Source organism: Nelusetta ayraudi, unplaced genomic scaffold, assembly GCF_046127955.1.
Source record: "Nelusetta ayraudi isolate G7.1 ecotype Tasmania unplaced genomic scaffold, CSIRO-AGI_Nayr_v1 ptg000094l, whole genome shotgun sequence".
Classification (NCBI taxonomy): domain Eukaryota; kingdom Metazoa; phylum Chordata; class Actinopteri; order Tetraodontiformes; family Monacanthidae; genus Nelusetta; species Nelusetta ayraudi.
Genome location: NW_027466144.1, coordinates 831,045 through 858,997, shown reverse-complemented (window position 1 = coordinate 858,997; position 27,953 = coordinate 831,045). Strand labels below are relative to the sequence as shown.

Below are 27,953 nucleotides of genomic sequence, written 5' to 3'. Positions count from 1 at the left end.
TGTTGGAGGGAGCATTTGCATGGCATGAACTATATCAGAAGCTGTCTGTGCGACTCTGCTGCCAGATCATTTTGGTGTTTGATGCCACGCTGAGTAAAGGACAGACAGGGGACACACACACACACGGAGGCTGATGTCGAGGGGAGACTCGCGGACAAGTTTGAAACTCCCTCTTCTTGCTCCGACGACGACATGGGAGGCACACTGGGAGGAGCTTCCTGCGTCTTCAATCCAATCAGGACAAGAGAAAACAGGTCAGGTAGAGCCGAGGAGCAAGAGAGAAAGAGAGAGCACCGGCAGGGCCGAGAAGACACGCACACAGCAGGAGGTAAGACAGCGTGTGTGCATGCACGCACGCACGCACGCACGCACGCAGACACACACACACGCACACAATATCGATTTCACAGCAGGATAGTGTTAATGTTTTTGAGATGCCACCTCCTTTAGGGGTCAGGGGACTCTCACCAGGCTGTGAACACTCATACTGAGTCGTTGTTTTTGTGTTATGGACTGTGTGTGTGTGTGTGTGTGTGTGTCTTCCTGCCGGAGAGACAGACAGAAAGGCTGAGAGAGCGGCAGAGGGAAAGAGAGGAGAAATAGGGCAGAGCCATTTTAGGCCACAGAGACTGACTTGGCTGGGAAAAGTTTCTCACGTCACAATCAAACAGTCTGTCAAGTGATGCTGTGACGCGTGGAGACCACTTTTTCGGAGCGACACTCAAGTCTTCATAAATGTTGTCATTTCACTGAGGGTGTTCTCGAGCCTTGTTTACACGGACATTTGAACTTTTTGGGCCCTGTGCGCTGTGGTACTAAATTTGAAAAGGTGCCAAAAATCTCGCTGAACTCACAGCCTTGAAAGCTTTTTTGCAAGCAAGAGATGTTCTGCAATCAACCTGCTATGATTGTAATTGTCAATACCAACCTCTGTGCACACGCGTGTGTTGTTTTGCAAGTCTTAAGTATTCGGTTTTACAACGGAGGCTTCCACTGCCATCAGGGAATCACCTCAGGGTGAAGAAGAGAGTCAAATGGGGAGGGAAAGTTTCAGCGCTACGGCTGCTACTGCTGCTTGTGTGTGTGTGTGTGTGTGTGTGTGCGTGCGTGTGTATGCGTGTGTGTGTGCATTGATAGAACGCAGGTCCCTTCTGTGCATCACACTTCTATTTATAGTGAGAACAAATCCCAGATATGACAGGAATCCTTTTACCGCCCACCAGGGAGAGAGAGACAGAGGAAGAGAGAGGGAGAGAGAGAGGGAGAGGGAAAGAAAGAGAGAAGGTAGTAAATGAGAGGGGTTAAGAAGAAGAAGAGGAAGAAGAGTGGAAAGAGTGTGTGAGACAGAATGGAATTAAACATAAAAGCCAACAACAAGCAAGAGAAGTCAGAACGCACAAACCTTCCACATTAGAAGAGTGTGTAATCAACAGGAGGTAACATGAGATTTGTGTTGGTGTGTGTGTGTGTGTGTGTGTGTGTTGCTCTTACTTTATTTGTAAATTTAAATGTTACAGTTTTCATTATCGTGGGCAAACCTGAAAGTGGTTTGAGTCTTGATGGATAGAAAAAACAACAAACTGGAATATTTATTTTAGTTGGTTCAGTGAATTCAGTTTTATTTATTTATTTATATTTTCCCCCATATCAGTTTCCACTGTGGTCAACTGTCAGCGGCCGCAGCTGACGTGCCGCAAAAACACACCCCATCGCTCAAATTCTCGACGCGATAACTGATGCACAAAGCACGACACAACACAGCACAACTGGCCCTTCGTTGGGCTCAAAGTGAAGGGCTTCCATGTCTGAGGATTTGAATAATGTAAAGTATGAGGACGCCTGTTGTCCCACGAGCGCACACACACACACACACACACACACACCCACACCCACACACACCCACACCCACACCCACACCCACACACACTTCAACACACACACACACACACACACACAGGCTCCCAGTGAAAGTGAATGGGGCTTGTCTGACATGTGAGGCCAGCTGCCGTCGGTGGGGTTGCCAGTTGTGTGTTGCGTTCGTACTTTTGTGCCCCTCGAGTTTGAGCTCCAACGCGTGTCTGCGACAAACCGCTGCGGCGGCCAGTTCAAGCAGCGCTGCCAACGGCATCAACCAGGGACTCGTTAGCGTCTCCGCCGGCCGCCAGGCTCTTGGAAAGTGAGACGGGCACAAATGGAAATTGTATCACAAGTGACTAATTTGACAAACTAACCCCCACTTGGTGTTTGGTGTCTCTCTCCCTGTTAAATCAGAGGATGCAATTCCATCTCTGACATTCTTTTCAAGTCACCAGACAGACGTGCACGACCATGTATACGACAGTTTGACTTGTATTTTGACTTTACCGCAACTTCACGAGAAGTGAGAGTTTTTGTGCTCTGTCGATGTGACAGTGGAGTCGTTCTGAGTCTGTCAGAGCGGCTTTTACATCTCAGGAGGGCCACAAAAAAAAATCATCGGTTGCTTTACTCGACTTTGCAAAAAGGCTGCGACGTGGAGCACAGCTGCTGTGTTTTCTGCCCTTTCATAAATGATTCAGAAAACAGCGACCCAACTTGTTTCACTCAGGAAGAGTCGCCAGGCAACGGAAACGCTAGCTCGCTGACCTTGACTGAGTGGAAAAAAAAAAAAAAATGCCAGCAGTTTTGTGGCACTGAGTCGCTCACGCTGATCTCGGTGCTTCTTGCAGGTCAGCGGAGGACCATGTCCAAACCTTCCAACGTAAAAGCACTTCAGGTAAATGGTTTTAATCTGTGTCTGCAGTTTAGTGTGTGTGTGTTTGCTCTCTTCCTAGATGCTTGATGTGCTAACATGTGTCTCGGTGTTGTGTGTGGAATGAATGATTCCAAATTATTGTTACAAATAAAGAGTTATTCTTTTCACCGTGCATGGAGTTATAAAAACGTCCTCGTTTGGTGAATTGTGTGGACCCAGCTGTCCAGCAGGACCTCATCAGCTCATCTAGTTTCATGCAAAAGGCACATTTAGGGTATTTCTCATTTGTTCATAATTTGAGGGACTTTTCAAAAACTCCATTAACTTATATTTTTATTTTTTATTACACATCAAATCCGAGTCTTTCCGAGACATTGCTGCGCTATGCAGGAAGTAGAAGTCACGATTAGAAACCACAGGACTTTGAGGACAGCACTACTCACTCACACAGACACACACACACACACACACACACAGGTTCCTGAGTTGCTGTTGTTTCTAAATGTTGAATGAAGCTCCCGCTGTCCTTCAGGCTAATTTGAACATCCCAATGGGAGCCCTGCGCCCAGGGGCGGGACATCCTGTCTGGAAGAAAGAGGAGGCGGTCGTCACAGAGGAGGTGTGACACACACACACACACACACACACACACACACACACACACACACACACACACACACACACACACACACACACACACACACACACACACACATATATATAAAAGCTGGGGGTAACATTGAATTTCACTCTGTTCAGACACTAAAGCAATCTAGAACACAATAGTTGTAGCATTTTGTTTGTTTGTTTGTCTTCCATTGGTTTTCTCTCCTGAGTGGAAATGTGTCCGGGGGTGGTGGTGGGGGGTTGTGCTTCAGCAACGTCAACAGCATTCATTCACTTCTTTGTTTTCCCTGTCCTCAGGCTCAACCAACAGACATCACAGACGCTGATGCCGAGACGCCGGAGGAGAAGAAGACGACGACATTACCAGGGGCGGTGAAGCTGCCCGGTCCCGCCGTCAACCTGTCAGAGCTGCAGAACGTGAAGAGCGAGCTGCGATGGGTCACCAAGGATTAACACGGAGGTGACCAGCAAGTCAGTACCATTTAGGGAAATGAAATAATTAAAAAAAATAAAATTCTGTTTTTGCTAAAATATTGCCTGGAATAGAAAGATAGGAAAAAGAGCATTTTGTCTTGCAGAGTCACAGAGCAGAGAAGAAGAAGAGGAAGGCAGCCAGTCCTCAGCGAAGCACACTGGACCCCTGACAGCACAACACAGTGGGAGAGACTCTCTGTCACCACTGGGGGGCGGCCATCCCGTCTCACTCAGAGCTTTGATAGTTTCAAACCATGACAATAGCTAGCTACCGATTCAGACTGTCACCAATGCAAAAAAATAAAAAATAAATAAAATGATTTGTGCAAGAAAACAAGTGAGACGCGGTGCTCACCCCAAAATATCTGCAGGTGTAAAACGGCAACAATGTCTGTATGTTCTTTGTCACTGCTTCCAGACTTTTATTAGACAAGTTATTTTTCATTGTCTGTATTTCTTCACTCCAGTTTAAGGAAACAATACAGCAAAAAAAAAAATGGTACCTGTGTTTTTCTTCTCAAAATGACCAACCTGAATGTTTCTGTGGAACCGATGGAGAGGTTGAAGCGTCACACTGAGCCGCTCGCTGTTGAATGTCGAGTTATTAATTGCCACTGCTTTAACGGTACGATTGGATCTTTTATACGCGTCTGAGAGGAATTGAATATTGAACATTTGAGGGGGGAAAAAAACCAAACAAACAAATATTCTCACATCAACAATTCAAACCATTTTTTTTTTTTGGTAATCTGTGCTCATCACATGTCCATGTGCACACAATCACCCACAGAGCAGCTGCGGCTAAATTTAACTCCCAGCAGGTCACAGTGGAATTTTCAGGGCGACAGGGAAACGTGGTTCGGGAGATTAAAAGCACTCTGGAGTCACAGAATGAAGTGTGTCTGTGTGTGTGTGTGTGTGTGCGCGTCTTTCTGTCTCTTCACAACTGCAGCGCAACATCCAACAAATAAACACACACGCAGACAAACACACACACGCTTGCGTTGAGCTCACGAACGATGAATGCGAGCCGCCGTCTAATCAGGAGGCTTAAGTCACCTTCACAAGGTCGCGGGAGCAAAGTCACATTGATGTTCCTGAGTATCAGTAGCACATACTTACACAGTTGCTAAGCGCTCATCAGTACACAAACACCCCCCCGCCCCCCCGACACAAACACACACACAGACCCACACACTCACACACACACACAGCAACAACAAACTTTACTCTGTACTGTCCTGCTTCAGCAACCTGCTCTGCCCACAATTGCATAAAGTGAATAAATAAAATGACACACAGACAAACTAAATCTAAAGTGTCGACACCGAGTGGTCAGAGGAGCATCTTCGCTCCCCCTCGGCTCGGCTCGGCTCAGCAGACCTCCTGTCTTTCCAGTGGAACGTCGATGTGCTAAATCCGCTGAGCTCCGTTTCTATTCCTGCCCGCGAATAAATGCCGCGCCAGCCTGGAATCTTGGGTCGCAGACGGCAGCAGCTTTATTTACCAATGAGTTCATCCACCAGCATTGGAGCCATAATCCCTGACACCCGGCTGCCAGTATCTGAGTGTGTGTGTGTGTGTGTGTGTGTGTGTGTGTGAACCGATCAACATGTTGTGCGGTCTCAGGTGGATGTGTGAGCCAGATGTGTTGTGTTTGTGCAGAGCCCCTCCTCCCAGTGCAGACACACACTGCACAGTGCTGTGCTGCCTTCAGCTGAGGACCACTGACAACCAGGAGGATGAGCTGTGTGTGTGTGTGTGTGTGTGTGTGTGTGTGCACGTGACTGCTTGTTGCACTATCCGCAGGGCAGCTGGTCGATAAGTTTTAATATCTGAGGGAGCCGGACGTGATCGCAGGCCTGGGCTGAGCGGACTTCACCTCCTTCCTCCCTCCGTCCTCCTCCCTCCGTCCTCCACCCTCCGTCCTCCACCCTCCGTCCTGGATGGAGAACTACTCGCTGCTCTACAGCTCTGGCCAGAGGACGCGGCTCCTCTCGGGATTTCAGCGTCTGCGCTCCCAGAATGTCATGTGCGACGTGGTGCTGGAGGCCGGCGGCGGCGTGCGCTTCCCCTGCCACCGGGCCCTGCTGGCCGCCTCCTCCGACTATTTCTGGGCTCTTTTCGGGGCGACCACGGCGGAGAGGTGGGCGGGCTCCGTCAGCCTCCCGGCACTCGCCGCCGAGGGTCTGGGCGCCGTCCTCGACTTCCTGTACTCCGGGTGGCTCAACCTGTCGGCTGACACCCTCCCCACCATCCTGGAGGCGGCCAGGTACCTGCAGGTGGCGCCGGCCGTGTCCCTGTGCGAGGGCTTCCTCAGCGAAGGCCTCCGTGTGGACAACTGCTGCTACTACGCCAACCTAGCTGAGCTCCACGCGCTGCCGGACGCGCTGGAGGCCGCCCACCGGACCATCGCCCGGGAGATGGGGGCGCTGCTGGGGGAGGGGCGGGCCGGCCTGCTGGGCCTGAACGTCCAATCGCTGATGGCCGTGCTGGACACCGACGAGATGGCGGGCGTGGAGGAGAAGGACCTCCTCCAGCTGGCGCTGGATTGGCTGAGCAGCAACGGGCCCCTCCCCGCCCTCAAGTCCAACCTGCTGCTCAGCCGCCTTCGCTTCGGGCTGGTCGCTCCCACCGACCTCGCCGCCTTCGGCAAGGCCCACCGAGCCATGGCCACGCCCCTGGTGCGGAGTCAGGTGACCCGGGCGCTGGAGTACCACGCGCTGAGCTCGGCCCAGCCGCTCCGACAGAGCCAGCAGTCCAGGCCGAGGGCGGCGGGCGGCCTGGCGCTGCTGGTGGGTGGAGGGCCGAGCCCGGAGCGGCTGGAGCCGCTGACGCTGGCGTTCGACGTGAGGAGCCGGACCTTTTCTCCGGTGAGCCCCGCCCTCCCGCTGCGGCTGCAGGGCCACTGCGTGTGCTCGGTGGGGGGCTTCCTCTTCGTCCTGGGGGGCGAGGAGGTGGCGGGCGACGACGACGGCGACCCCGCCGAACCCACCGCGGTCTCGCCGTCCAACCGGGTGTGGCGCTACGACCCGCGCTTCAGGAGCTGGCAGCAGACGGCGCCCCTGCTGGAGGGGAGGTCGCAGTTCAGCTGCTTGGCGGTGGAAGGCATCCTCTACGCCATCGGCGGCCGCAGGGGAACCCCGGGCTGCCACACGGCCGCCGCCACCGCCTCGGTGGAGTTCTACGACATGGCCACAGGGTGTTGGAGGAGGGGGCCGCCGATGCCCCGCCCACTCCACGGCCACGCCTCGGCCGCGCTGGACGGCGGCGTCTACGTGTCGGGCGGCCTGCAGGGCGGCAGCCACAGCGAGAGCGTTGGCAGCGGCAGCAGAGACTTCCTGTTCTGGGACCCTCGAGGTCGAGCGTGGGCGAGGAAGGCGCCCATGTCGGTCGCCCGCTTCGGCCACCGCCTGGCCGCCGCCAACGGCCACATCTACGCCCTGCTGGGGATGTTCGAGCCCTTCAGCGACATCGAGCGCTACGACCCCACTTGGGACCACTGGACGCTGCTGCGGCCGCTGCCCGGCGGCTGCTTCGGCTACGGGATGGCAACCACGCCGTCTGGGAAGCTGCTGCTGTTCGGGGGGCAGCGGTGGAGCGACGGGCGGCGGGTGACGGGACGCAGCGTCATGGAGTACGACACCAGGAGGGACACGTGGAAGGAGGTGGGCCGGCTTCCCGGCCCGCTGACGGGGACGGAGTGCGCCCTGCTGGCGCTGCCGGAGCAGAGCTGAGCAACGCGGAGGCAGCGGAACCTCCAGACTGACACTCCAGAGACCCACAGAGTTTATTTGTTTGCATTTAGCAAGAAGACAAAAGAGTGTTTTTCTGAAAAGATGGAAAGAGAGAAAACCCAAAGCATTATGGGAATTCTGTGTTTTGCTGCAGCAGCTCAGTCCAGCGATAACCGACAAACAAAAGCAAACACACGTCTGTCCAAGTTGTCACACTTTATTGACCTGAGCCGCCCTCTAATTCTAAAATAATACCTAGAATAAATAGTGACTCCTTCTAGAACTTATGGTTTGACCAGTGAACGACCTTCACCCGACTGTCCAAAAAATAAATATCATACAATCGATAAATAGATGAAAACCAGAAAGAAAAAAACAGAACATCTTTCAAAACACTATCATTTTGTTTAATCTATACAGAGATTCTACTGTCAAGAGGTTTCAAAACACACACCAAAATAATCTTGTTCATAAACAGAGAGACATGCCATCAAACCGACCGAGGGGAGCAGCGACGGAACAGCACGACGACACTTGGGATTCATTTGTGTGCAGAGTTGCTAAAAGGGATGTAACAGTATCACAACATCACTGTTTCAATGCAATCCTGGCCTGGAATTTACTCTCAAGGAAAGTTACCAGTTCATAATTATTAATGAGAGTTTGTAGCTGCACCACAAACTCTCATTTGGACAGTTGGTCAGTTTGTAGTCTTTCATAATAAAACGAAAACACACCTTGGGCACTTTTATTTCTTGCACATGTAACCATCAAGTTCAGTTGTCTCTTTTATTAAACTATACTAAAACTAAAGGCACTTTTATTTTTTTTTTACATGTCTCTTAAAAAAGTACCAAAGCAAATTCCTAACGACGATGACACTGTGACATTCTGATCTTGTTACATCCCCAGTTGCTCACATGTCTTTTATCTTTAAGAGTTGTCATGTTCCTGCAGTAGACAAATTAGAACCTTATGTTAATTTCAAGATATCGTTATCGTCATTATTATTTCATAACATACGTGTGTCTCCTGTTCTAGTTGTTGCATGCAAGATACAAGAAAGTATATAATAAATCTAACCTTTGAAATATCTTACACGATCATCCAAAAAAACTCATCAAGAGGTGTTTGGAAAAGTCACACAAACACAAACAGTTTATTCACTGAAGCTGAAGCAAAACCTGCAGGTCTGCTGGACGCCGCGCGCGACCTGATTGACTCTCAGCACCGAGGATCAGAACCAGCTCGGAACCTCCACGGAACCACCTGGCTGCAGGTGGCGAGGGAGAACAAATGCAAACGGTGTCAGTCAGACACACACACACACACACACACACACACACACACACACACACACACACACAGTGTGAAGACAATGTGAAGCAGCGAACCACTCACTCCAGGTCCCTCCAAAGATACAAAGAAACTGAAAAGAACCAAAACACTTCTCTGACTTTCCAACGAGTTCATTGAAGAGGAACCCGGCCGAGGGAGTCACAGCGTGGCAGCGTTCAAGACTTCAGCAACTGTTCTGGAAATTCTCTCATCAAAAATGAGACGTCCCACTGGTCCCAGTTTGGCCTGGAAATGCGTGGCCGGTTTGGACGGTGTGTGTTTCCTCTGCATGCTTCAGGTCCAGCCCAGCACACGACCAAAGCGCAGAACGTACAGCACGGAGCGAGTCCGACCACAAACTAAAGGCATATTGTGACGAGGGCTGAGAGGCAAACGTCAAGTATGAGGCTTTTAATGGGAAAATAATAAGATGTCAGTCAGTCTTTGAGATGTTGTACTGGCTTGTTTCAACATGTCACAACAAGCAGGGTGATGGCAAAGGAGAGGGGGGGGGGGGTAAATCTGCACGCACAGCATTTCAACAAGCGCAGTAAAGTAACATTAACGGGCGGGGGAGGGGCTAAATCACAACCGGCAGGCGGAGCGGAGAGGTCAGGGGTCAACCCTCAGAGCCCTCTGGCCGTCGCGGGCCGCAGCCGCGCCGACGGCCGCACGGCTCCCCGGGATAAACGGGCCAAACGGGGCCGCCGGGCCGCTTCACACGTGCGTCTCGATGTAGGAGAGGGTGTGAGTGAGCGACGGGGTGAGCGGCGGGCCGGGGTCCGGCGGCGGCGCCGACGCGGCCGTCGGGCTCATCTCGCGGGAGAACAGCTCCTGATAGGCCCGCTTCCACTCCAGGAACTCCGCCGACGACAGCTGGGGGTTGGCCAGCAGCCTGTCAATCAGGGTCAGCTCCCCTTGCCTGTCCTGCAGGTGGCAGCGCAGCGGGAGGAGAGAAGGGCGCTCGGTCACCATCACAGAGTTTTCTTCTTCTTCTTCTTCTTCAATTCTTTAGTTCTTCAAAATAAACGAGCGACGCTTCGAGACGAACAAACACCAGAAGCAGAGCACAGGTGTCAAACTCTGGCCCGCGGGCCAATATTGGGACTTGTTTGGGTCCATATAAAAAGGTACACTGTTCCATCCGGAGGAGGATTTTTTTCAATGAATATCAATGTTGACCTGCGACTTTGTCCAAGTTTTACATTTTGGCCCCACTGTGTGTTTGAGTTTGACACCCCTGACATCGAGGGTTCAATATGAGACACAAAACACAGCAGTTTAGTGTTTCTGTTTACCAGATGCCCAGTGGGCTCCTGCAGCAAACACAAGCGGGCAACAAACAACAAGGCCGTCGCACAAAAAACAACAGCACAAACAATGCCTGAGCATGCCCTCGCCAGCCACACACACACAGACTCACAAAAGACGGCAAACTGTGGCGGCGGCGACAAGAAGGAAAAGAAAACAGAAGCAAGGCAGCAACCCGGCAGACGGAAACACACTCGCTCCACTTTTAGGCTCATTTCCAGCGACACCAGGCTGCGGAGCAACGAGCCACACGGCCGCCCAAGAGCGACTGGACGGCAGGGACACACAGACGTTCAACAGTGTGTGTCCAGTTCATGCACAGCGTCCCTGCAGCAGCAGCAGCAGCAGCAGCAGCAGCAGCACGACAGTTTAAATAACATCAGTTGTAAAATAATTTCACACGGTCAGAGTGGCGAGAAACTCTGTAACCTCTCTCGACTGTTGCGAGTCAAATAACTGTTTAGCGTTCGTGTGAGTTGATTGCAGGGATTTCTAATGATGATGATGTTCCGTCTATATAAACAGTGTCTGAGAGCAGACTGGTCCTTTATTTCAAAAAACTAATTCTTCGACTTCAATGTGAATGATGACACCACAAAAATAAAATATGGTTGTCATTTGCATCCTTTTCAAGTGTGATTCTTATTTTCCAGCCTGTGTGTGTGTGTGTGTGTGTGTGTGTGTGTGTGTGCACGAGCGAACCTTGAGCGTGGACGTCAGCATGCGGAGGCGGTGCAGACGGTCGTTGAGCTGGGGGTCGGCGGCCCGCCGCAGGAACGACTGCCTGAACTCCGACTGGCTCCTGACCTCTGACCCTCGGCCCAGGGGGCAGACTCCGCCCTGCTCGCACGCCCGCAGCAGGTCGCCCAGCGACGCTCCCTCGCTGCCACCTGGAGCGGGGAGATCTGGACTGGTCACGGCTGTGTGTGTGCTCCAGCGTGCCGATGATGAACACAAGCTTCTGCCGCTGGCTGACGTCAAAGCCTTTACCTTAACTCCCAGGTGCTGCCACTCAGCCAGAGACCCTTTATTACTGCCTGCTTACCTACCGCTCACCCACCCACTCGCTCACACACACACACACTTGTGCGCACTCTATCTCCCCCAGCATGCACCTGTGCTCTCCAGGCTCACCGTTGCGAGGCTGCTGCTCTTCTTTGTTGGTGGGCGCTGTCGTCAGGAGCGCGTGTAGGCCGCTCTCCCGCGGCAGCGTGAAGCTACGCAGCTTCCCCCCCCAGGTTGCCATGGGAATCGGCCTCTGGCCGGCCGGGGGGGCGGCGACGCTGCGCTGAGCGGGGAGGGTGTAGACGCCGCCGGCCGCCATCGTGGCGCCACCTGGAGTCGGCTCGGCAAACACCGAGTCCTCTTTAGAAGACAGAGAGAGACAGGAGACGCGACGTGATGAGGAGGAGGAGGAGGAGGAGGAGGAGGGGGAGGATGAGGAAGAGGAAGAGGAAGAGGATGAGGATGAGGATAAGAATGAGGATGAGGATGAGGATGAGGATGAGGAGGAAGATGAGGATGAGGATGAGGAGGAAGATGAGGATGAGGATGAGGATGAGGATGAGGATGAGGATGAGGAGGAAGATGAGGATGAGGATGAGGATGAGGATGAGGATGAGGAGGAAGATGAGGATGAGGATGAGGATGAGGATGAGGATGAGGATGAGGAGGAAGATGAGGATGAGGATGAGGATGGTTTCAACCGTGGCTGTTTTCTGCTCATTAAATCTGATGTTGCGCTGCTACCCAGTGGTCCAGTCTGGAGGTAGTGCAGACCCGACTCGGTCAACGGCGTCTCGATCAGGTCCTGCCAGGATCGGCGCTGGGACGAGGAGGATCGACCCAGCGACCCCGTCTCACTGCTGCCTCCCGCGGGACTGGCGCGGAACTGCAAAAAGTCATCATATGATACGATTTTGAGTTTTACAAACACATGGGATTATCAATGCAGAACCTTGCATGCCAAAAGAATGATAATGAAATAGTTTTGTGTTCAAATCAGTCAAATCATTCGAGTCATTTATCCAAGTTTTAGATAAAATGAGCTGCGTCGTTTTAACTGCGGCTTTCACAGACGGTCCGAGTGCGACGCACCTCCACCGGGTCGCACCGGAACTGGACGTCGCTGCTGCTGCTGCCCCGCGGCTCCCTGCCGACGAAGGTGGCGGCTCCCGCCAGTGGACTGGGGTGGTACTGCGGCTCGGCAGCCAAGGAGGGAGCGTCGGCGCACAGGCAGTCCTCCTGGGAGGAGCGGGAGCGGGACGTCTCCGTGGAGGACAGACGGGTGGCTCTGCCCTCCAGGTAGGCGCTCATCTGGCGGAGGAGAGAGAGAGAGAGACCGAGCGATCGACTGAGTGAAGAGAAAGAAATGAGTGCACGCCAGCTGCAATGCTATTCAAAAAAGAGTAAACATTTTTTTTTTTTTTGGCAATTTCTATGTATTTCGCTTACATAAGACGAAAGGAGTGATCACAAGGGCTGTGCTGTCAAGCTTAAGCAGTTCACACCGCTGCGCAGTGTGCAAGTGTGTTACACCATCCAGTGAAGGACTTACTGACGGAGGCCGTGGGTAGGTATCGTACGGAGGAGGTGGACTGTCGTGTTTGGGACTGGAGACGGTGTCGTCCTCGTGCTCGCTCTCACTCCAGTAATCTGCAGAGAGAGAGATAGGGAGAGAGAGAGAGAGAGAGAGAGAGAGAGACTCAGACGCTCCTCCCTGACCTTTCCATCCCTCCGCCCATCCATCCATCCATCCTTACCCTGGTCCTGGCGCATCCTCTCTCTCTCGGCGTAGCCCACCGCGGCCATGTTGAGGCGACTCAGCCATCTCACAGAAAGAACAACAGTCTTATTTATCTCAATAAATGTTCACTGCAAAATTGCTTCTTCTTTCTCTGCTCTCTCGCAGGACACTGGCATCGTATTCCTCAAACGTGTTTACTTTTGTTACCTGTTCATGTCGTCCACTCCTTCGGCTGCAAAATAGAAGCTTTTGACCTTGGGATGGCACGCTTTGAAAGCGCTGGGGAGAGACGGGACAAACAGAGAGACGGTACATGATGGCAGGAGAGGCCGGGGCAACCATGCAGGGGAATACTTGTGTTGGACAGTCTGGAAGAGGCACTCACTACTTCTTGCGACATTCACTGGCCCGGTCGATCTTAAACTCCGGAAGACTGACGAAACCCTCGGCTTTCTCATCCTGAACAAAACAGAAAACTAAGTGAATCAATGCAATTGACCTGCTTTAACAGAATTCTCTCCTCCTTTTCCCCTGGTTCGGACTTGCCTCCTCATTGATGTACCAGTACAGACAGTTGTCCTTCAGGACAAACCAGTACTTTTTCCATTTTTGGGAGAAGTATCCCTTGGCGTCTCTCTTCCTCCACAGCCAGCCCTCGCAGTCCCCTCGGCCCAGCGCCTTGCAGGAGACCCGCCTCCGGCTCAGGGAGGCCAGGCTGCGACCTGTCCCACGAGCCAAAGTGAAAATGAGCCCCTGCGACGGCAGAAGCTGGAAAACTCGTTGCGTGTCTGCTCACCTTTGTTCTTCTTTCTGCTCTTTGAGGACGACTGCTGGTACGTCTGAGTTCATCAGAAAGAAGACAAATGTCAGGCGGTTTGTGAGACAAAACAAAACCTGAAACATAACAACACGTTACATTCTGTCACGCAGCACAACACAATAAACACAATGCCAGCAAGGATTCTTCTTCTAGTGCACCTTCTTCAGCGACCACCCTGAGGTCATGGTGCCACCTTGTGGACCTGCGTGTTGCGCTATCAGCGCCAATGAATTATTGAAGCACAGCATTGGGCTGCTCTGCCGAGGTGTTACAACTGTCAAACACACAACCGCTGCCTGCGATGGCCAGTAGGCGTGATGAGCCATTAGCTGTTCTTACACAATGTGCCTGCTTAATTGGACTTTGTAATTATGTCATTATCACAACAAACAGTTCCTCTGCACCTGCCTGGCTAATTGCAGCCTGTAATTAGCCATTAGCAGAGCCGCTACGAGACATATCACAAACAACGCAAGTTGCGATGTTTGCTTCTTGTCTTGTCGCTCATTGTTGCCACAGGAACTCTGGTGCTGGGCTGCTGAGTGGCTCCTATGTGCCAATTCAATGTTAACATTGATGAGAAAGGGATTCAAATTGCAGATGTATGTATATTAAAAGAAAATCCAACTTCAGGAAAAAACAAAACAAAACAGGCTAATATTTTTCCTGCCTGAGGGCTACACAGAAAATATCAATGATTTCCTTTTTTTCCCCCACAGTCAAATTATTTTCCTTGTGGAGCAGCACATCTCTAAATCCACTGGGAATAGCAAGTGTTTTCTATCTGAGTGTAACGTTGCTGCTCAGCACAGAGCGAGTGACTCTGCCCACTCATATGCCTGCCCTCAGAGTCCTGCAGACAACCCATCTGCCATCACAGCAGCCACACACACACAAACACACACACACACACACACACAGATCGGGAGCCTTCAGTCCGTCCGTACACACAGGCGGGCCGTCGGTATCCTGGAAAATATCAATCAAGCCAAAAGCTGAAAACAGGGGAACTTTCAAAGCCCTGGGCTCACGTGGTAAATGGAGGCGGCGTCTCTCTGCGGGGGCTCTCTCTGATTGGGCGGGAGGACGTAGTGGGAGGGACTTTGGCTGTGGTGGCTTCGCCTCTTGGCGCGCTTGGCCGTGTCGTTGGAGCGCTTGCCGGGTCGAGCCGTGTGGGAGGGGTAGTCCTCCGAGCCGGTCCTGTCGTTGGCGCCGGGCAGCCCCATGTAACCGGCCAGCGACGCTTTAATGTGGAAAGTCAGAAACATCAGCACCAACATTTAACACTTGCAACACAGAGACGTGGAACTTTTTTTGATAGGGCCATGATGATGACGTCAGACGTTTTCCAGTCAACAAGCCCAAACACTGTCACCCTTTAGGAACCACCCATCCATCCATCCACCCATCCATCCATCCACCCACCCATCCATCCATCCACCCATCCATCCATCCATCCACCCACCCATCCTTCCATCCATCCATCCTTCCATCCATCCACCCATCCACCCATCCTTCCATCCATCCATCCTTCCATCCATCCATCCTTCCATCCATCCACCCATCCACCCATCCTTCCATCCATCCATCCTTCCATCCATCCACCCATCCACCATCCATCCACCCATCCATCCATCCACCCACCCATCCTTCCATCCATCCATCCACCCATCCACCCATCCTTCCATCCATCCATCCATCCACCCATCCACCCATCCACCCACCCATCCATCCATTCACCCACCCATCCACCCACCCATCCTTCCATCCATCCTTCCATCCATCCTTCCATCCATCCATCCACCCACCCATCCATCCACCCACCCATCCTTCCATCCATCCACCCTTCCATCCATCCACCCACCCATCCATCCATCCATCCACCCATCCACCCACCCATCCATCCATCCACCCATCCATCCATCCATCCACCCATCCATCCACCCATCCACCCATCCATCCACCCATCCATCCACCCACTTCTTCCACTTCAAACATCGAGACAAACAACCACGTGCACTCACACACACACACACCTGCGGACAATTCAGAGTTTCCAATTCACCTCACATGCATGTCTTTGGACTGTGGGAGGACGCTGAAGAACCCAGTGGAGAGAGCCCAGCAGACGCATGGAGAACATGCAAACTCCACCAAGAAAGGTCCCAGGCCCGGAATCGAACCCACAACCCTTCAGGAACCCTTGTGATGGAACATGACGTCATGGAGGTGCGAGTTGTGAGGCTCAAAGCAGGAGCAGCTGCTGCACAGTCGTTCCAGCAAGTTCTGCTGACAGCCGCCGCCATCTTCTCTGGTGTGTGTGGTGTCACGCACGAGTCTGTGTGTGTGTGTGTGTGTGTGTTTGTGCCGCATGCTGTTGCCAGCCCAGCTCAGGATTTGGGGCTAAACTCTGCTGCATCTTCCTCCCTCTGTCAACTTCCCTCTCCGCTGCCGTGGTGCAGGCAGGAGGAAACTCAGGTCTTCTTGGTCCTGTCCTCCTGCCGTTGCCTGGCAACAGCAACAAGGCCTTTCTGTCGCCATGGCAACTATGTGAGCGATTCAGGTGGAGGTCAGGGAGAGCTTTTTTTTTCCAATAACCCCCCCCCACACACACCTCCACCACCACCATCTCTATTTCCCACGATAATCACCTCCTTTTATTTCTTCTGCCTTTGTGCCGACTGTCTGTTCCCGCAGCCCCGCTGATCTCTACACGCACTGACATCTCGCTTGCCGCAAAGAGAGAACGGGAGCGTTTAACAAGCCGGCAGCCTTTTCTCAACAGGTTCAGACTCTGGGCCTCTTACCTCTGTGGCACTCTCTGTTTAGTTTGCCGTGCTCTTCATAGTCGCCCACCCAGTTGCGCTCCACGGGCATGGAGATCGGCCTCAGTCTGCCTACAATGAGACACAAAAGGCTACAGGAGCGGTCGATTTTAAACTCGCTTTGCTTCAATTTATTTATGTTGGATAAATTGCAGCTGGATTGCAGCTGCGTTGAGGGACCTTGAGTTGAGTTTGAACTGACTTGAGTGTCTGTTTGCTGATGGCTTTCAAGAAGGAGGGGGGTAAAAAAAAAAAGTTTGACCTCAGTTTGGTGACTCCAACGACGCACAAACAGACCAATGCATTGGCAGCCATTTCCATCAATAGGTCGAATTCACACACACACACACACACACACACACACACACACACACACACACACACACACACACACACACACACACACACACACACACACACACAAATGTCTATACACCCCCTGGACGGAGGAGCGTACCGTATGTAGGCGTGGTGCAGTACACGGGCTCCTCCTCCTCTCGGCGCCGTGACTCCTGATCCAGGAAGGTGTTGGGCGAGTCGGAGCGCTTGGCAACTCCGACTCCGCCGTGGTTGCAAGACGCCTCGTCACCTGACGGGACTCCCGCTTCGTCTCTATGGCAACAACAGAGGCAGCCAAGAAAAAAAAAACAAAAACACCAAGTCAGTCTTCGTCTATTTTTGTTGCTTGAAGCTGAAACGAAAGGAGAAAGCGAGTCCTGTACCTGGGTGAGTAGGGCTCGGCGGGCGGAGGTGGGATGTGAAGGACGTGGAGGGCTGCGCTCTTGGTGGGCGTGCCCGACGGCGTGGCGGAGCCGCTGCCGGGGCTTCTGGTTGGCTGTCGGAACAAGACGAAGCGTCACCTTTGTTATTATTTTCAGGGTTTTTTTTAAACATGGCGGCCTTGACTTCTAATATTCATCCATGCAAAAATAGGCCTCAAGCATTTTCGGTTTCTGTTTATTTTTCTAGTCAATTCTAGTCAAATTTTCAGATAAATAACTTCGGCCAATCATCTCCGCACCACCTTTCTGTTACTGCTCTGTGGCAATATGACTCATAGCGGAGGAGAAGGTGTGTATTCATCACCGTCTTTTGCGGCAAACTACGCCGATTGAGCCAACAGTTACTGTACTGAGGGTGAGAAAATGAGAAGTGGTCTGACTTGTAGCGCGAGGGGCTTCCAGCGCATGTTCTTCAGCAGCGCGGGGGCGGAGCTGAGCGTGCTCTGCGGACGCTTCTTGAGGGTCAGCGACACGACGCCCTTGTCAGCCCGCAGCAGGCCCACCAGGTTGCGCAGCTGCCAGCCGACCTGACGGGGGCAGAGAGGACGGAGGCTCAGCAGGGACAAGCTGCGCGCCTGCGAACCCGTTGAGCATCTCCTGCCAGAGGAGCGGCAGGGGAGACGCTCCGTCCGACACTTGGACAACAACACCGTCTCTTATAAAATCGCGGAAGGAAAGACTCACGACGGTCTGGTGATTGACTTGAATGACTTCGTCGCCTGCGTGGATCTTCCTGCAGCGGTCGGCCGGAGACTACAGGCGGCAGCAGAAGGAAAAGGGAGGATGTGAACTCACCGAGCTAACAGTTTGGAAAAGGCTGAGGCACGAACGCACGATTGTGTGATCTTTGCGGCGACTCACCCCTTCAGTGGTTCCTGTGATGACATGAAGGCCGTCATACGTCGACTTTATGTACATCCCCTTGGAGAAGACAGGAAGGGTGAATCAGTGGAGGAGACCGACGGTGTGAAATTCAGTTGGCAGGTTTGCCTTGTGAGACAGCGGGCGGAAATCAATGACAGAGCTCCAACAGAGCACTGAGGACTGGAAACCCAGCAGGTGAATACCAGGAGGATTCCTGCCACCTGCAACCAGGATGCAGCTGCAGGATCTTAAGATAAAAAGCTAGAATATTTATTTTGCAGCTGAAAAGGGAAGTGACTGAATTATTCAGTGATATTTTATAATAACATAATAGATTTTCCAAAAAAAACACCGTTCCACTTTTGATACAAAAGTTCAAAATCCCCAAAAATATAAAAACCACGAGTTCCCAACAACATTGATCTGCAAGTTACGAATCGCCCACCCAAACACACAGAGTGGTTACCAGGCCTTCGGAGGACTTGACGTTGGTGAGGTGAACCAGCTCCAGGTGGGCCGACTGCGATACCAGCGGGTCAGATGACACACAGACAATGTGCTCGCACACCTCCGACAGCGTTTTGCACTACAGAAGGGAAAGGGAGGCAAAAATAACACGGCCGGCGATGAAAGGCGAGCAGAGATGCAGCAGCAGCAGCAGCAGCAGCAGCAGCAGCAACAAGCAAAGACTCGGCAGAAAAAGAGGCGGTTGAATAACCGCAGATTGCAGATTGAACTGCTAATCAACGGGACCGCTAAGATGGCGCCGCAGCAGCTCGGACGCGGAGCGATGATTGGACTCGTCGCGAGACAAGATTGGATTTGAAAATGCCGCAGCTGGACGAGAGGGAGCAGGACTCACCACGTGGAGGATTTTGTTCTCGGTTTCAAACACCGTACAGTCCTGCGGGAGAGGCAGAAGTGAAGGCATCAGCACGGCCTGTCTTTGCCAGATAAAACAAAAATAAATAAACGGTGCGGGTCTCTCACTCCTGAACCCCGGTAAAGCTGCACCGTCTGTACCCGGGCCGATAGCAAAACACGCCCACGCAAATGCACCGCGTTTATTTAGAGGCGCGCACACACACACACACACACAACAGACACACACACTCACACACACAACAGACACACACACACACACACACACACACAACAGACACGCTGTAAAATGCATAGGTAGTAATAAATAAGTAAATAAAGAAATAAATGAAGATTCTGCATTGCTGAAGCCGAGCCTGTCGCATCACACCCACACACACTCCTCTGACAGGTGCGCTTAGGAGCCATCAGCCATCCAGAGCAACACACACACACACACACACACACCTGCTGTACAATGGTGGTGAGCTCCAGGCAAAGCTGTATGACATTATTTCGGGTTACTGAGTAGTCTGCCACTGCAGCGAAGGGAGACCTGGGCAGGAAGAGAGAACACACCGTGGTGCCTTTAAATACACCGGCAGTCTTACATAAAAAGTCAGAGGAGACGGACACAAGCACAGTCAGCGAGGAAGTGTGTGTGGACGCATTCATTAAGGATACAGAAGTGGGATGAATTGTGTCGACATTCGGTGTCTTTTTACGTTCGGATGGAACAAAAAACAACAAAAAAAATAAAATCAATGGAACAGTGAGTTTGTTCTGCACCACAGTCTGCTCTGGCGGGAACAGAGATTTGATTTTGTGTTTTTTTTTTTTTTTGCACTGGCTGCTCACTGACAGCGTATACGCGACAGATAAAGCGGCGTCTTCCTCCAAACATAGTCAAGTTGAGCGTCTCACACATGCAGACGGGAGTTCAGAAACCAGGACAAGTGCGTTCAGAGGAGACTGGTAGTCGCTGCTGACGTCTGCCTGGACCTTCAACCGTGGTGTATATATATATTTCATTTTTTTCCCCCTTCCAAAAAGAAAGAGGACACAGCTCCAGTGAATGGATAAATGAAGCTGCTGCGCTGCAGAACAAGGTAAATAGGCCAGGTTCTGCCCTGCGCCAGTTTATAAACATCACTCCTCGCGTGTCGGATTTTAAAAGCAGCTTTTTTAGAGGGGAAATGAAAATCCCAGAGCGCAGCATTCAGCTAAAGAGCCGCTAATAGGCACGGCGTCCGAGCAGTCGTTTGAATGAGCTTCCAGAGAGCCGCTGGTTTTGTTTGTACTGCAATTGTGGCTGCAATACTTTTGTTTCCCTTTTAAAGAAAACATGAGCAGACACACAAAACGAGACGTTGCACTGTAGCCACGACTGCAGAGTCATTATGATGTTTTGGACTAAAGACCCGGAGTGAAAAAAAAAAAGCCACAGACTGGAGCGCAGGTGCATCGCTGTAATTTGGGTCATCGGTATTGAGGCTATGCGCCGCTTCAGTCTATATATATATATATATTTATCTATAAAAATGGCAGCGCCTTAGGCTATGCGCACACTTTCAAAATCCCAAGTCATGCTGAACACCATTGATCGCTGACGTCATCGAGCGAGCGCAACACTTCCCCGTCATATTTACCGGTCCAGCCAGGCCAGCAGGCTCTTGGCCGCGGTGATGAGGTCGACCACGGAGGTCAGCAGGTCGTTGGGGAGCCGGCGAGACGACCTGCTCTCCGACTGGCTGCTCCGCCGGCGGCTGGAGATGAAGTTCTGCAGGTTTTTGGCCGAGGCGCCCAGTTTGTGGGCCAGGGTCCTCACGCTCTCCGTCTCCAGGCCCGAGTTCTGCACGGACAGACGGACGGAAGCGGTTCATGTGAGCGTATGAGGCGATGATGAGGACGGCCCGGTGTTGTTCTTTTAGCTTCACTTTTTATTGAATGTGGGCAAAGTCGTATTCAATTAAAGGCCTAGAATTTTTTTATGAGTTCAATAACAGTGTCAATTTTATTGACGAAAAAAGTTTGTCGTAGTTATCGTCAACAACCTTTTTTTCAGACTAAAACGAGACGATAACTTTTTAGTCGACCAAAACGATTTTGATATTTCGTCAACTAAAACTGGACTAAAACTACAACAATTTAGATGGTTAAATTCTAACTAAAACTTAATCAAACTTTGCTGTCAAAATTAACACCGCTCAGTCCTAAAAGAACATCGACAACTCGTTTGTCCGGCTGACATTCTCTGCCATGCTAATTCTTCCCTCTCCGTCCAACCCTCCGTTCGCCGCGGCCCGATGCAAATGAGGCGCTGCGTGCGCGCGTGGCGCCGCACACCTAAAGGTGAGTCACGACTGTGTAGGACGGCTGGCTGAGAAAGTCACCCACCAGAGCGCAGAGCAGGTCCACGGCCTCCAGGATGAGCTCCTGGTGTCCGATGCGAGAGACTCCCAGCTCCTCCAGCTCGGCGTGGCTGATCCTCAGCAGCCGCTCGCCGCACACGGGCGCCCGCTCAAACACGCAAATGTACTGCTGCAGGCAGTCGTCCAGGCCTGACGCAATCAGAACCAAAGAGAGGTCAAGCATCAGTTGGCCAGATGAGTAATAAAATGATGCGCATGCAACACTGTCAAATCATAATGAAATCAGGCCATCAACATCATCATCATCATCATCATCATCATCATCATCATCATGATCATCATGTTCGTGTGTCTATGAAGTGACAATTCGTTCTTTTTTGCCTGTGTGGGATTGTTGTATAATGGTGCCTAATGGTATAATCATGGACTTGTGTACAGTGTACGTGGACATGTGTGCGTGTGCGTGCGTGTGTGTGTGTGCGTGTGTGTGTGTGAAGGTGCGCGCAAGGCTTTGACTGATGCAGAAGAAAATGTGATTCAAATCTGACTCACACACTTCACTCCCACGGAGGCACACTTTTCACAACAGCACGGTGAGCCAAACTCCCACAACCACCCTTTTGCGCTCTCTCTCTCTCTCTCTCTCTCTCTCTCTTTCTCTCTCTCTCTCTCTCTCTCTCACACACACACAGAAGAAAAAAAAAATGGAACGTTCAAGTGTCCTACAAAAGATTAGCCAATTTCAGGCAATGTGTCATCTGTTCCGTGACTTTCAAGCATCTGCTACAATAGGAGGTAGAACTACACTCTCCACCCTTGTGGTGGGGATGGGGAACGCGCAATTTATGTTGGAAGAAAAAATAATGTCGCGCACATCTGAGCGCGAAAAGCCGCTGCGTCCAGGAACACAGATTTGGAAACAGGAACTTCCTCCCTCTGGATTCATTTTGCCAGAACTCCGACGATCCGCTTCTTGCAGTCCTGTCGGACCCACAACCGTCGTTTTTGCGACGCGGCGCCACACAAGCACCGCTGAACCCAAGTGAAAAGCGAAGCTCCTGCCGCAGAAAAAAACCTCCAGTGGGACGACGCCACACGCCCAAAGACGCCCAGAGACGCCCAGAGATGCCCAGAGACGCCCAAAGACGCCCAGAGACGCCCAGAGAGTCAGAGCAAATACCGAGGACACACACACACACACACACACACACACACACACACACACACACCCACGTGTGTTATTTGTGTGAACGTGCGACAGTGATGTGTGCGTGGGCGTGTCTGGGGGCCAAGAGCCAGTGTTGTGCATGCGTGTGCGTGTGTGCATTTGTCTGTCAGCTGTTTTGCACAGATGGTCTGAGATGAACAAGTCACCATCTAGCCACCCACACACACACACACACACACACACACACACACACACACAAAGAACATGCGCATGCACTGTTTGTTTTTTTCCCCACCAAATAGGTCACCCAGACACACAAAGATTATTGCTCACTGCTTCATTGCTTTTGATTGATTGATTTTTAAATAAATAAATAAGTAAATAATAACCTCTGTCTTTTTTTTTTTTTTGTGCATGTGTGAGTTAAATGCATGGGAAAGGGTGTTCACGTGACTGACGTGTGAAAACGATCACCCCCATGGGACAACGAAGACCAAACGAGCTCACTGACTGCCTGAGGGACGTCCACGGTGGACCCCAAAAATACACATCAACTCAACGCGCACACACGTGAACGCCTGCCACGTGCTCGTGCCCAACCGGCTCCGTTCCCACACAGGCTTGAGTTCCTTTCAACCCCCGGCACCACTTGGACATTGGTTTTCTTATTCTTCACAACGTGTACAACGACTTCACCGGCGCCGGCTCCCTCGGCTGAGGAGGGACCATAAACCTGGTTGTTTGAAACTCTGGCGAGATCAATTCCACACCAGCAGCCAATCACAGACTAACGAGCAAAGGTGGGCCCATAAAGCCGAGGCGATGCCCTGATGCACCCACGAACAATAACTGCTGGCCTTTTTCCACCAAAGCCAGGTGCAGGGGCCGCACAGAGTGAGAGCAGCTGCACACACACACACACACACACACACACACACACACACACACACACACACACACACACACACACACACACAGCACTTCAGCAGACTCCCAAAGTCATCTTCATAAAAGGTGGTGTATATTTCGCACAGCTGGCTTCTACGCTGCTGCACTTTGCTTCTCATTTCACCGTCCAGTTTGAATGAATCCAGCCGCGATGCGATGAAAGCCTGACACACCTCAACTGGAGCACCCGGCCTGTCAAAGCCTCCGGTTAACTCGTGAGACCGTAGACCAGGGCAACACAGTTGGTGTTTGGACGCTGGTGAAGTCAGCGGCAGCGGCCGCAGCCGCACTTGCTGCTCGCTGTTTACAGGGAAACAAGACGAGGTGCGCGTGCACGGCGCTGTTTACATTGTGAAACGCTGGCGAGACGACACATCGGGCACCGAATTCTGTGGATTCAGAGGAGACGTCCTGACGCTCACTGAGGAAATATGAAGCGAGCCGCCCTGGCATTTGCATACTCATGAATATTCACAAACCAGTCGTTTCCCAGCGACAGAGGGGAGAAATAGATGTGCACGTCGGCTCTTTGTACAAAATGTATGTTGTCATGTGATCCACTCTTCCGGACCACATTCTGACCCAACCATCCAGATGTTGACGTGGAAATCAACACATCAGGAAATTTTTTTTTGCAAAGCTGCAAAATTGACTTCATATGATTTAAAGCTCCCAAAGTAAAGTAGCTCTAAAGGCTTTGTTAGCATATTTTATTTGTTTATGCATCTCGAGTCTGAAACAGGTGGTTGAGCCTGATTAAAAACAAAAGATCTGGCATGGGCAAACTGCGGCCCGGGGGCCATCTGCGGCCCATTAGGCTTTCTAACCCGGCCTGCCAAACGTGAAGGGGTTATGTTGCTAAATAAAACAGCTGCATCGCATCCATTTTTCAGTGTTTTAAGAGTCATATCAATAAAGAGCCAAACACCGTGGGGCTTCAAAGACACTGATTTTGTTCATTTTCAATTGATGTTAATAGAACACTTGTGCATATCCCATAATACGTTTTTTTCCTCCTATGAGGTGGCTCACCAAAACGCTCCATCCATCTGCCGCTGCTCCAGCCCCTCTCTCATGTTTTACAAGCCGTCGTGGCCCACCAGTCAAAAAGTTAGCCCACCCCTGCTCGAGATCAGCGCGGATCATAACTGCGTACAGTGGCTCACGTGAGAATTCCTTCTCATTCTGTGGAGAAAGAAATGCCCACATCTGCGGCGCGCGGGTTTGCCGCGTGAGTGAAGTGAAAACAACCAGGACCGGGAACACAATAAATACATGCATATGTGCACACGTAGCGTGAACTGAACATGACGAGATATCTTCCCAATCAAAGACTCGAACCAGCGAGTCCATGACATCATCAGTCGCCGAGCATCGAGTGACACTGTGACACACACATGACGAGCGTGACTCAACATGAAGACATGCATCGGACCGAGGCTGACTCCGTGTTGAGTGGGAGGTGTGTGTGTGTGTGTGAGTCGTGCGCGTGTGTGTGTGTGTGCGTGAGTGAGTGCGAGCTCCAGAAGCGTCCGTACCTTTCATCCAGTCCACTACCTGGCTCGTGCTCCATTTGCTCACCGGCTCCATCACGAGCGCCATGGAGAAAACTTTGCGCCAACTCCTCTCGCGCCTCTGTGCGCCGCGCGCCCCGAGTTCGCGTAACCCCCCCGCCCCCCACCGACCAACCGACTGAGCGACACCTGCCTAAGGTTCCAGCCCCTCCTCAACCCCCCCGCAAAGCAGGCTGGGTAATAAAAAAAAATAACCCTATTTGTTTCTCATCACTGAATCACGATGTGTTGCTTCTTCTTCTTCTTCTCCTCCTCCCTCTTCCTCTTCTTCTGTCTTCAAAACCTCCCGAAACGCCGCCGCGACTCCCCCCTCAGCGCGAGGCAAACTGCGCGCGTGCAGCAGATTGGCGCGTCCGCTGGATTCACACGAGCGATGCCAACTGAAAACATGCGTCTTCTTCGTTGGTGCTCCCGCTGCGCTGCCCCAGCTTCTCTCTCTCTCTCTCTCTCTCTCTCTCTCTCTCTCTCTCTCTGTCTGTGCGTGCGCGCCCCTGCAAGATCTCGCTTCACTGTACGCGTGAACGCGCGTCCGCTTGTGTTCATCTTGCAAGACAAGACGTTGCTTCTTTTTTTTTAACCTCCTAAATTGAAGTTACTTGATGAGTCATGTGAAGTGATGAACTCCAGTCTTGGTTGTGCTCTCTAGAGTTTACTATCATGGCTGTCGTTGGCTGGTTTTACACTTCAAATATTTTTGAGACGTTTGTGGTCTTTGCCGAAGTTGACGAAACACGTTCGGTCTGTTAGCATCGAGCACAAGCAGTTTGCTTCGAGCGAAACAAACTGCTAGTTCACGCCACTGGGGGGGGGGGGGGATCATGCGAGGCGGTGGGATTTTGGGCGCAACACCGGTGCGGTGCGCATCCATGCAGCCTCCAGCCGCCCACAAGTGTCTCTCTCCGGACCGTGAACGCGCACGTCAGGCAGCTCAGCGTTGGAGAGTCAGCGCGTTCCTGCTTCCCCCCCCCCGCTCCCCAAGTCACGCAGGCCAAACAAACAAACGAACAAACAAAAAGATGAAGACATTATATGCTGTTAACAAATAAAACACAAACAACATGAAAGACAATAGAAGCATATTCATGTGTACTTTTCATCTCATTTTATTTATCTCAACACAATTATATTTTTGTATTAGCATACTACTTGGCTTGTCTGTAGCTTATAGTCTTTGTATTTAAAATACTACACATACCCGGAATCCAAAAAGTAGAAATATAAAAACAGCTAAATAAAATAAAAATAAGAGCAATATGATATATTTTTTATTTTTATCTAATAAAAATTCTCAATCCAATACTTAGTATTAAGTAGTAAATAATGCTGAACAATATGGTCTGGAACTATTACTGACAAGCATCATTAGGGTAACTTTGTTACGAGTCAATTCTGACTGAATACTGCATCTAGCTAAAAGAAAATCCTCAATTCTTCATCCAGTGTCAAAGGGCAAATGTCACGCTTGGCAGATTTAAGAACATAAGAGTCTGTCTAAGTCACTAGTTAAGTAGTGTTTTTAGGGGAGTTGCAAAATAACTGAACCACATCCTCCAGCTGAGCCTCACGGAGCTAGGGGTCAGTGTTGCGTCTTCTGCTTCTTTGCCATCTGAGTCTGCCTTCTCCTCCTTTCATCACAAAACAAAACAGGGAAAAATGAGTTTCCATCAGAATTCAGCCCCAGCACCAAAGTAAAATAAATAAATAAAAATGTGTCATAAGAAGCAGGTGGGGAAACAAAAAGATTGATTGCAACTCACTTTAAACAACCCAGCCTTTCGAGAGTCTCTGTGGATTTCGGGTCGGCACAGACAAGCCTATTATTCTTCCTGTGAAAGCTGCAAAACCAGGCACAGAGTCAAGACATTGTGACGCACAAACAATTTTCACACAGTCGCATTCAAGATGCTGACCGTCCGGTCATGATGGTGTGAAATGTGAAATTGCACGGGTGGACTCACATTATAGCGTTGATGTCGCAGGAGGCGCCGATGGTCTGGACAGAGAAGGTCCGAATCCTATGGCACGGCGGCGGGTGTGGGGTGTACCTCAGACAGCAGCTCACTGCAAAAAAACAAGAAAAAATACAAAATACAAAAAAACAAGAAAAATTAATATTATACACCAATGGAGACATTGTCATTTACATTAAAAAAAAAAAAAAAAAAAAAAAAATCAACAGGGCAACATGAGTGCAGTTTAGCTGAACTGACCTGACTGCGAGCTGCTGATGAAGGTGCAGAGGATGAGCAGGGAGCACAGAGCCACGAGACACAGCCGGCCGTTTGTCATCTTTCTCACTCACTTGGTGGAGCTCGCCCAGAGTGACTGTGTGCGTCTGTGTGTGTGTGTGACAGAGGTCCATTGCAGCGCTCTGCTTAAGTAGGGCAGGTCTGTGGTTTTTTTTCCCTGTCTTGCGCAATGAATCAAAGTGATTGTTTAACCAACAACAACGCAGGGAGGTAAATGATTGCACATCCACTCTGCCCTCCTGGTTCAGACATGTAGTTGGTTCTCAAAGAATTATGATAGACACATAATCAGACTATTATTAGCATTATTTATTTTCAACTTCTGACATTACGACACCTTTGCTCCTCAGTTTTGTGATTATGTTGCATGATGGAAAAAAGAAAGCTTTCCTGGCTGCAGATTTGACATTTAAGCGTGGTGAGTCATTCCTCAATGCTGACGACATCGAACGCGGAAACGTCATAAAAGTGGAATTTGATGATAAGCAGAGGGCCAAAGAATGTCTCATTTGCGCACTGAAAA

The 27,953-nt window shown here is 51.1% G+C and overlaps 4 protein-coding genes across 5 annotated transcripts; 2 read left to right on the top strand and 2 right to left on the bottom strand.

Annotated features, from left to right (window-relative positions):
* Positions 1-177: 177 nt before the first annotated feature.
* On the top strand, positions 178-4,727 carry smpx (small muscle protein X-linked). 2 transcript variants are annotated; one of them, XM_076047646.1, is made up of 5 exons: positions 178-328; positions 2,709-2,755; positions 3,267-3,353; positions 3,659-3,821; positions 3,940-4,727. In XM_076047646.1, the coding sequence occupies exons 1-4, from the start codon at positions 193-195 to the stop codon at positions 3,812-3,814; spliced, it is 426 nt and encodes a 141-aa protein (XP_075903761.1). In that variant the 5' UTR covers positions 178-192; the 3' UTR covers positions 3,815-3,821; positions 3,940-4,727. The 2 variants fall into 2 exon arrangements, with proteins under 2 accessions (XP_075903761.1, XP_075903760.1); XM_076047645.1 differs by having other exon boundaries at positions 3,659-3,832.
* A 900-nt stretch (positions 4,728-5,627) lies between these two features.
* Positions 5,628-7,882, top strand: klhl34 (kelch-like family member 34). Its single transcript, XM_076047627.1, has one exon. The coding sequence runs from the start codon at positions 5,782-5,784 to the stop codon at positions 7,570-7,572; it is 1,791 nt and encodes a 596-aa protein (XP_075903742.1). The 5' UTR covers positions 5,628-5,781; the 3' UTR covers positions 7,573-7,882.
* A 1,544-nt stretch (positions 7,883-9,426) lies between these two features.
* cnksr2a (connector enhancer of kinase suppressor of Ras 2a) lies at positions 9,427-25,235 on the bottom strand. The gene is made up of 24 exons (XM_076047628.1): positions 25,146-25,235; positions 21,517-21,680; positions 20,769-20,971; positions 19,588-19,675; positions 19,121-19,162; positions 18,725-18,844; positions 18,256-18,315; positions 18,079-18,147; positions 17,775-17,921; positions 17,335-17,447; positions 17,070-17,224; positions 16,595-16,684; positions 14,819-15,030; positions 13,764-13,806; positions 13,514-13,689; positions 13,353-13,426; positions 13,175-13,246; positions 12,984-13,051; positions 12,779-12,876; positions 12,319-12,537; positions 11,971-12,112; positions 11,356-11,586; positions 10,924-11,111; positions 9,427-9,837 (listed from the first exon to the last, which is right to left on the bottom strand). Exons 1-24 carry the CDS (start codon positions 25,207-25,209, stop codon positions 9,628-9,630), a joined length of 3,048 nt encoding a protein of 1,015 aa, XP_075903743.1. The 5' UTR covers positions 25,210-25,235; the 3' UTR covers positions 9,427-9,627.
* Positions 25,236-26,271: 1,036 nt separating this feature from the next.
* Positions 26,272-27,657, bottom strand: ccl20b (chemokine (C-C motif) ligand 20b). The gene is made up of 4 exons (XM_076047551.1): positions 27,392-27,657; positions 27,140-27,242; positions 26,939-27,016; positions 26,272-26,806 (listed from the first exon to the last, which is right to left on the bottom strand). Exons 1-4 carry the CDS (start codon positions 27,468-27,470, stop codon positions 26,758-26,760), a joined length of 309 nt encoding a protein of 102 aa, XP_075903666.1. The 5' UTR covers positions 27,471-27,657; the 3' UTR covers positions 26,272-26,757.
* Between the last annotated feature and the right edge of the window lie 296 nt (positions 27,658-27,953).